This window comes from Pteropus alecto, unplaced genomic scaffold, assembly GCF_000325575.1.
Source record: "Pteropus alecto unplaced genomic scaffold, ASM32557v1 scaffold92, whole genome shotgun sequence".
In the NCBI taxonomy this organism is placed as follows: domain Eukaryota; kingdom Metazoa; phylum Chordata; class Mammalia; order Chiroptera; family Pteropodidae; genus Pteropus; species Pteropus alecto.
In genome coordinates this window covers 1,543,683-1,553,193 of record NW_006432447.1, presented here as the reverse complement: position 1 = coordinate 1,553,193, position 9,511 = coordinate 1,543,683, and the positions used below count along the sequence as shown (strand labels likewise).

Below are 9,511 nucleotides of genomic sequence, written 5' to 3'. Positions count from 1 at the left end.
CTTTCAATGAATTTTGAGAGTTTCCCTGCGGGCCCAGATGTGTATGTGGAAAGGACAAAGGAGCAGGCTGGGAATAGCAAGGGAGACCACAGTTATGAACCAAAGGCACTGCACGTTTCCCTGTCTACTCTGCTTTACCGTCATTGATGGGCATGCTCGCTCCTCTATCGGATGAATAATGATAATAGTTAGTTTCGCAGGAACCAAGGTGCCAGACACTGTGCTATGGGCTTGGAGTACTTAGGACTCTCTTGCTGGCAAGTGACAGAAAAACCAATTCTAATTTGCTTGGGGAAAGCGGGACATTTATTACACATGTAATTGAAAAATCCAGGTCCTGGTTTCAAGCATGACAGAAAGCTGCCTATCTCTTGACTCTGCTTTTTGTGAGTCAGCTAATCTGGCACAGCTTCCCCAGGTTCTGGCCAGATGGCCACTGGCTGCTTCAGGCCAACATCCTATCTCCTCAACAACCACAAAAGAAAGAGGTTTCATGGGGGAATGGTCTTGAGATGCTTCCCATGTATATTTTCCCTGTAGGAACCTTTTCTTTTCTTGTAGCCCCTTCTTCCTTTATGGCTAAGTCATGAGGTGTTATTGCCCTGAGGGACAGGGCAGAGTGGGTACTACTCAGTACCCAAAGTCCACAGGGGAGAGAGGAGGAGGCAAAGAAGCAGCCCTCACGGAATAGGGAATGCGAGGAAAGGGATTGGAGAGAATGAGTCTTAGAGAGGATGATGCCTGGTTCCCTGAGGGGCCTGAGGTCACCTCTGTGCCAGTTCTTGAGCTAGAGACAGGTGTGGTACAAAGTCAGAAACCCCACGCAGGTTGCGGAAGCTGAAAGCAGAGACGGCCTGTGCCCTACTTCCTGTTTGAAACTCTGCCCTAGCATGACCTGTGCCAACAGGAGGGCTGCAGCAAAGTGAAGTGGTGGTGTGGCATTATTTTGTGGAGAAATGGTTCCAGATGGTGCCCCTGAGTCACCTTTAGTCCCCCAGTGACAGAGAAGGGATCCTGGAGCAGCCAGAAGTTCCCTGTGGGGAATGAGAAGGTAGCTGAGAGAAAGGGAACAACTTACCATGGGGTGACAGTGGCTGGGAGAACAGGATGGACAGGTAACCCAGTCCTGCCAATGTAAGTCAGGCCCACAGCTTGTGAGAATAGTTGGCAAAGGAACTGTTTTTCTGCTGGACTTGTTACTATGAGCCTGGATCTGCTGGGGTCTCACATGGGACCTGAGAGTGTAGCTCACACCAAAGGAAGCAAAGCTGAGAGATGGAGAGTCCCTGAAGTCTTTAGTCCCTGGAACTAAATCCAGGCCTGAAGCACATCTGCCCTGGGGTTTTCATTTACATCAATCAATCAATTCTTGTTTTATTTAAGCAAGTGTGAATTGGGTTCTTTGTCATTTACAGCAGATGCCCTGAGTAACCCATGTTGGGAAGAGGGAGGCGGTACACCAGCCCAAGGGGTAGATCCCACTGGAATTAGTGAGAGAGGACAATCAGGAGGACCCCGAAGAGGGAAGAAGTGTTGGGTGAGCTGGGGTGGACTGTGAGCCAGATGGAAATGTCTGGGAGGGATGCTAAAGGGGACGATGAAAAGATTTTGTGTTGGGAGATACATGGTTCATTGACTGGGAGGGGTTGTGTCAGTAGTCAGGGCAGGAAGGAGCTAAGGTCAGTGTGGACTCATGGGAATGAGGTAAGAAGGGCAGGTTGTCAGGGTTTGGAAGCAAACACTGACTGGACATTGAGCCTTCAGGTGAGGAAGGCATCCTAGGTGGCTGCAGGAATGGTGAGACCACAGGGTAGATGGGGTTGGGACCTGAGAAGAGGTAGAATTTGGTTCAAGACGTGCTAATTTGAGATGGAAAGTTCTACGCAGAAAACCAAAGAGTAGGTAGAAATATGGGTAAAATATCTGGATGTAGTGTATGGATTTGGGAGCCATCGATACAGGAGTGAAATTAGAGGCTAAGTGATTAGGTCCTCCAGAAAGTGTGCCTCAAAGGCAAATAATAAATACTGATGAGTGTCTATTTTGCACAAGGCCAGTTGTGCAAGGGCACATAGGAGTCACTGTGCTCCTCGAACTGATACCAAAGACCTCTGACAACAGCAGTAGGTCAGATCATCTCCCTCAGAGAAATCATGTAGGAATCACCGCCACCAAGTGGAACCTAACATCTGAAAAAAATGACTCACAAATTCGGTCTTAAATTAACTTCAACTCTCAGATGCCTAACAGAGTTACAGGAATCTGTCAAGTGCTCCGTGGCTCTTCAGTAACTCACTCCGAGGAAACCGCGGGGCCTGGAGGGGGCGGGGAGAGAGGATTCGCAGACTGCGAACTCCCCAGGGCCATTCCGCAGACCATCCCAAAACGCAGCGACAGCAAGGTTTCCAGTTGACATACCCAGCCGGATGTGGTCGGCGCCGGAAGAGAAGCGTGGAGTAGGGTGAAGGAGGATGAGGGGCACGGTGGCGAGAATCCTGACACTTTGGGTCCACACGGCAGCAGGTACTAGTTGGTCGCGAACCCCAAACACGCTTGCCCGTCATGGAGATCAGGGTTGTTCCGGGCCAGTCACACGGCCGAAAGGCGCCCATACTAGGGCCCCGGGCCCGGGCTGGGTCTGTGTACTCCCGCCAAGGCGTGCGTCCGCTCAGTCCCTAATCCCAAGTCAGGGCGTTGTGAGGCTTGCAGCGGCCCTACGTCCATGTGGCCGCGGTCCCGGTGCCCTCAGGGTGCCCTTGACGGTAGCGTTCGCCAGCCGGGTGCTCTGAAGATTGGACCTTCTCTGGGGGCGACGTTTGGCCTCCAAGACCCAGCGTCTCCCTGCAACCCCTTGGGCGCCCTTCTCCCCGGCGGGACCGCCTCTGGGGCGGAGCTCGAGGGCGCCCGGCGCAGGGCGGGTCGAGCCCGGAGTGCGGCGAGGTCAGCAGAGGGCGCTGTGGGCTGTTGCGCCGTCCCGCGGTCCGTGCGCGCGGTCCTCGCCTCCCTCGCTCCGGGCGGAGCAGGCGGCCAACGCCGAATCCCGCGCGCAGCAGCTGAGCCGGAGCCGGGCCGGGACCATGGGCGGTGAGAGCGGCGCGGGCCAGGCCCAGGCTGGTAGTCGTTGGGGATGAGCGGCGCGGAGACCACAGAGGGGCAGCAGTCCCGGGGCCAGGGGTTGGGAGACCGTGGGGGTCCTCTGGCCGCGCCGAGGCCCGAACAACCGGGCAGTGTCTCCTGTGGGAGAGTGGTGGGGAGGCTGGGGTCGACTTCCGAACAGGGGTCGGAACCGCGCGACTAAGCTCCCTCCTTCATCTCCGCGTCCTCCCCAAACCCCAGCCCCTCGACTCCCTCCGTCTCTCCAAGCCAAGCCACCCCCACCCCCGCGAGTCTCTTGTCCCAGCCCCCGCCCGCTGTCCAAGCCCCAGCGCCCTCTAATCTTGCCTGTGATTTCGCCGGCCTCTCCCCAAGCCCTCTCCCTACCTCTTGGCAGGCGACTAGCCCACCCCCACTGCCTCCTGCTTCCCCGCCTCCAGCCCCGCGCCTCTCCTGCCTCCACGTCGTCCCCGCCCCTCCAACCCGCTCCCGCTCGGCCCCCGCACTCCTGCAACGAGATTTCAGCCCCAACTCGAGCTCCTGGGATCCCCCATCCCGGGCAGTTCCTAACCCTCTCGTCTCCAGGTAAGAAGGTGGCTGCAACTTTTTCGCGGCCTTTCTGGGGGTGGTGCTCGCTCCTCCCCGCAGCTACCTGCGCCCAGCGCCTGCGGGAGTCGCGGGGCCCAACGCCGGGGCAGCTTCGTGCGCGGGCTGAAGTGCCTGGAAGCTCAGGTTAGGCTATTGCGTGGTCCCGACCCCACGGTGTTGCTTTTGCTTGTGAACTTGCGCATGTCGCGATCTTTTAAAGAAGCCGGCTTTGTTACACATACGACATTGCATCTGCTTAGAACAGGTTGCTTTCTTTGTGGCAGCAGTGGTCTTTCAAGTTGTACCTGTGGATGGTTAAAGGATTAGCGGTGCAGGCGGATGTGGAGCCATATTTTCCCACTGCGGCTAGGCGGTCAGCTTGTGGCAAAGGGGCTCCTTGGGGGAGCGAGGCTTTTACCGCCTGGGTGGCTGGATTCTTCGTGGAAAGGCAAGGAAGCTTTGTAAGCATTCAAAAAGTAAAATCGCGAGAGATGTGGAATCAGATCGGTGCGAAGGGGGGAAAGTGAGGTGAATGGCCAAAGGGACCTCGAGAGGGCTTTTTAACTTGGGGACATTTGTTGCTCTTTGCAGAAGGCCCTCGGATGAATCCGAGTGTGGAGCAGACAGTGCCCAGCCCAGTCTTACAAATGTGACGTGACTGCAGATGGGGCTTGGCAACAACTTCTCCTCAGGGGTGTCGGTGCCCAGTTTGGACATCTGTGAGAAGAGAGTTTAACGCAGATGGTCTGACAAACCTCCTGTTCCCTGGAGAGGTGGAGATGCATGGTTACAGCCTGAAAACCAGTGCGTGAATCTGCCCTCTCCTTTCTGGCTTTCTTTAAGTTGTGGGTTAAATTAATTGCCTATTGCAGAGAAAGGACACGTAGGCGCTCTGTCTCTTTTAGGGATTAGCTCTTGGCAAGCTCACCCTCACTGATATGTGGGAGGCTACTTTTGGGTACCAAGGACAGGGTAAACCACCTGGCCTCTGGAGCATAGCACTCTTAAGTATTTGTAAAACTGCAGTTATCAGTAACTTTTTTTTTTTATTGGCTTGAATAGTAATTAGGCTAATATTTATTCACCTTTGAATAGTGAATTAATAAGTAATTAGCCCCAGGTTACACTGGGGCTCAGAAGGCTCACTCAGAGGGCCCACAAATTCCTGTGGGCATTTCCTCAGCTCTCACCACTTTGCTTTGTGATGAGTTGTTGACTGTCAGATACCCCACTGGTGGGGGAGGGGTGGAACTATCTCTGTGGCCCCAGCACCCAGCCTGGCACCCTCTAAGTGGTAGGTACTCAGTGTTTGTCTAGTTAAAAAAATGGATCTCCCGCTTGAACCCAGTCTGACAGAGTCCACAATCCATGTTTTTCCATTGTGCTGCACCATTTTCAAAATGTTATCCTTAAATTCATCAAATTTAAAAATATTCCTGTACTCTCACTAGAGACAAGTTCATTTCTGTGTGTATTTGGGGCAGAGAGCTCACTTTATGGGTCAGGCTCTGACAGCTGGGTCTCTAACCTCAGTGGAGATTCTAGAATTTCCAGGAAGGAGATCAGTTGTTCTAATCCCAGAATTGGAGTGAGAGGCTGATGGGCACTCTGGGAGCTAAGGCTGTTTGCTGGGGGGTGAATCCTCCACAGCTTAACAGGGCCCTGAGCCATGGCCACAGCTCCCTTCAGCATCCCTCATCCCTGCCCATGATGGAGGAAGCATTCAGAGAGACCAAGTACCACTGGCAGAGCCCACTGGCTACTTCAGATTGCATTATCTTTGCTCCAGTGGGCACTGCCCGCCCCAAAGAACTGCTTCCCATGCAGAGCTGGGAGCTACTCTTGCGCGCTTCTGGCAGTATATTTTGCAGCTCTGTTGAGGGAAGAGAGGCAGGTGTTTTTGGATGGTGTTTCTGTTGGAGGTAGCTGTGATCCACTGGCAGATGGAGCAAAGTCCTGTTCTTCTGCCTCTGTCAAAGGTCAGCCCTGGAGAATACAGCCAAAGGCTGAGGGGGGTGGGAGCATTTGTGCCCCCTTTTTTGTTTTTCAAGAATTTGGGACAGCTGGAATTCAGAATGTCACTTGGATATGGGAACCGCACTGCCCACGGGTTCACAGCTGTTATGGGCTTATCTTTCTTACCCAGACTTCTCAGTCTCCAGGTCTGGCTCTTACTCAGAATTCCTGCAGCTAGTGAAATCTATTTTCTAGAAGAGGTTTAATTAATGCCTGCTGCTTGTGAGTGAGAGAGAAAGGGTGTGAGGAAGGACGAAAGGAAGGGAGGGACTGAGACTGACTGCTGTCTGGAGGTGGGTGGCAAAGATGGGAGAATATCCAAGGTCCTAAAAATTCAGAGAGAAAAACTTTAATCCTGGCACAAGACTCTTGGTTGTTGGATTCGGACCCGTGTCCACATTCTGGTGTAGGGGCACTGAGAAAAAATGGCCCTTCAGGAACTGAAATAAGGTTCGCTGGCCTCACCGTTCTGGTTTCTAGAAGGCTTTGAAGGCCAGCTCAGAGCTGAGTTTAGCAAGGTGGGAGAGCACTGAGCCATTTTAAGTTTTTGAATGAGGGTTGAGCTTTGGAAATGGTGTCTTGAGCAATCTTGGTCTGGGGGAACTACCTGTCACTTGAGACGCTGACAGGAGAGTCCAGGAGACTGGCAAAGGGAGAAGCAGCTAGGAGGGTCTGTGCACCTGCACTTGGTGAAGAAAAGGTACCAACTGCTGTCTAGGAGGGTGGTGGGCATTTTACAGAAGCTGCCTCCCAGGGCCCCTTCTTGAACTTCCTGGACAGCCTTGCAGATGGATTAGGGCCTGCAGAAACCCCTCAAACTGGAGATTCTGCAAGGCAACCATGAAGAGGCACCTGTGAACCAGGAACGAATTGCAGGGTCTGCTCAGAGTCCAAAAGGCAGGAAGGCCAGGGTGACCTAACTGAGCCACAGACTCTGGCCTGCTAGAATCTACCCCCAGAACCAGGAGGCTGCTCTGAATGCTTGGCTTTGCTTGGGGAAGCCACTGCCTTTTGGAAAGGAACAGGCCAGTCAGCTTCCTTCCAGAGCTTGAAGGAAGTTAATGATTAAAAAGGCACTGAGTAAAGAACTTGGAGGAGCCTTATGGGGTAGTTCTTGCAGACAGGAGGCCACCTTAACCTATATCCTCTTGGCTGGGCCATCCATGCATCCCTCTGTCTCTCCCTCTCTCCCTTCCTCTCCTGCCCCGGCCCCATCCATCTGTACTAAACACATTGGTGCAGCTACCTCTGTGCTGCTACTCTGGGGTAGAGGGGAGTTTGTGTAACTCAAAAATCTTATGGTAGCAACTGTAGGAACTTGAAAATCCTGTTTGTTTGCACATTTTCGCAGCTTATGCATTTCATGTTTCTGTAATACTAGGCATCCCTGTATCATGTGCTTACCACTCTCCGTGCCTCTGTGTATAACTGACTTCCTTAGAGAGAGCTATAATCAATAGTATAGAAACCAGAGCTTTAAAAAACAGACTCAGTTGAGAATTACTGCACCTAGTTTTGATACTCCTCTCCTCTCCACTCTTGTGTGTGGTTAGAAATACCAAATTTACAAATAGTGTGAATACTATTTGTCCTCCCCCTCAATCATATGTAGACACGTGTCTTTCCAGCCAAAAAAAACCACAGCTGACTTTCCTAGACCTACGTCATTCTTGGATCCAACCCCAACTTCAGGCCTTCAGAGCTACAGCAGTATCATTTTGAGCTTTTTAATTATAAAATAAAATGAAGTTCTTGCTTGCCGATTTTGTTATCAGCTAATATAGGAGAATCTGAAGTTGGAATAAAACCTTTACTGCCTTGTTAACTTTATGCTTCTGAAGTGAACAAAGCAGTTGGATTAAGGTGTAAAGAAAAGTTACTGAAGTTATAGTAGGAATGTCTGGAAGCTCAGAAATCATAATGGAGGGACACAGTCTTACAGAAATAAATTATTAAGCTTTAAACATTGTTGCTAAAACATGGAGAGATAAATAAATAGAAACTTCCATAGAAGTATAGGAAGGTATAGAATTGACCAGTATAGATTGATGATTATAGAAATTTTGACTCTTTATGCTGAAATATACTAATTGTTATCAGCATACGTTATGTTTATACAGTACCTTGTCAGATAAATAGGCAACTATATCCTTAATCTTGTTCAGCCCTTTCGGCAATTCTGGGATCTTCTTAGAGATGGGGAAAGAGGACCACAGAGGGTTTAAAAGGCTTCCTCTACAATTCAGATATCTTGAGCAGAAAATACTATGTAAACGTAGATATTCCTTCCACAGTTGCCTGATAACCAAATGGTGGTTACATAATTATTTGAAAATGATAGGTGGTCTTCTGCTTAGGCCTTGATTTTCATTAAAAGCCCAACAAACAGAAATAGTGTATACTGAGCAATGTTTGTGGATGTCAGAGGTTCTCTGTTGATGAGTACCTCATACTAGAGTACCGAGTTTGGTTGTGTATTCAGCACAGTGCAGTGGTTACGAGTGTAGACTCTAAAGCAGACTGGCTTTGAATCCTGGGTCTACCATTACTAGTTTTGTGTCCTTGGGCAAGTTACTTAACCTCTCTGTGCCTCGGTTTTCTCATTTGTAAAATTGAGATGATAATAATTATACCTACTCGTGATATTGTTGTGAAGCTGAAATGAGATCATACAGGACAGGGACTTAGAGTAGTGCCTTGCACATGGTACCTGTTTTAAAAATGTTAGCTATTTATTCATTCCTTAAAGATACATTTTTGGTGCCAACCAACTGCACTGAGATGATGAATATAGGAGAATAGATAAGACGCACACAGTCTCTGTCTTCATGGAACAGAGGACATTATACTCAAGTTTATAGCAAAGGACATGAACGGTAGTGCAGACATTTCTCAGGTACTCACCTGGCTCTTGGCCACCTGTCATGGCCCTGAGAGGCTAGGGCATGGCCTGTTAAAGGGGAATGACGATCTTTAGCTGGTACACACTGGTATGGTGTGGCCTAGCCAGCTGTTTAAAACAGATACTCATTTGATTGGGCTCTGTCTGTCACGTGCTGGTTGTTAATGTTTTAACCATCTCTCTTGGCCTAAGGGTGTTAGTGGGAAGTGTGATAAGAGACCATAAACTCAATATTTACTCACTGCTCTGCCAGCACTGTTCTTGGTCCTGGTCGACAGTTTACTGCTCCAGCCACTGTTTTGGACTGGCTCTTCAGCCCCAGAAGCCCACGAGACCATCAGAGACCCAGTTCTCTGAGTGAGAAATGGCATAGCTGCTCCTGAGGGTGGGTAGGGGACCCGAGGCAAAAGCCCAGACTACCATATTTCCTGTATCTGCCAAAGCCAGAACCTCCTTGATTTGAAGGTCTCTCGGAAACTGTGTTGATAGGCTTGAATTTAATTACCAGTCCTAGAAAGGAAGGGCCTTCCTCCTCAGACCTCACCCTCATTTGCTCTGTGTGTCCTATAAGAAACTCCCTCACGGTAGCCTGCCCAACTAGCCCCTGCCATCACTGAGCTGATGCAGGGCCTCCAGTGATGGGCCGAGGACAAGAGAGCCCTCCTGTGATAGCTGCCTCAGAAACCTGAGCACTTCTCTTCCTTGTGAATGATTGGCACACCCTCTGCTCTGCACTGGAGTACTTCATACTCATAAGTCAGCAGTCAGACTGGAAACCTGATAATCCGTTCTCCCAATGAGGAGCCTGCTTATTTTCATTCATTTTTAAACTTCTGGAATTTGAAGTCAGTGAGGCTTTGTCTTTTTTTTTTTTAATATTTGCCCCACACTTGGAAAATAAAGAAATGGCAA

At 50.3% G+C, this 9,511-nt stretch overlaps 1 protein-coding gene across 7 annotated transcripts in view; it reads left to right on the top strand.

Moving 5' to 3' along the window:
• The first annotated feature begins 1,316 nt into the window (after positions 1 to 1,316).
• Positions 1,317 to 9,511, top strand: part of PXYLP1 (2-phosphoxylose phosphatase 1) — a 67,973-nt gene continuing 59,778 nt past the window's right edge. For 2 of the 7 annotated variants that reach the window (XM_006907188.3, XM_025043562.1), the window contains exon 1: positions 1,321 to 2,523. Coding sequence is in view for 1 of the 7 variants with exons in the window: in XM_025043564.1 (XP_024899332.1) it covers positions 2,472 to 2,523 (52 nt within the window). In the remaining 6 variants the exon portion in view is untranslated. Of the gene's footprint in view, positions 2,524 to 2,941; positions 3,085 to 3,402; positions 3,679 to 9,511 lie in introns of those variants that run through there. The other 5 variants (XM_025043564.1, XM_006907187.3, XM_015585843.2 and 2 more) reach the window with 5 other exon arrangements.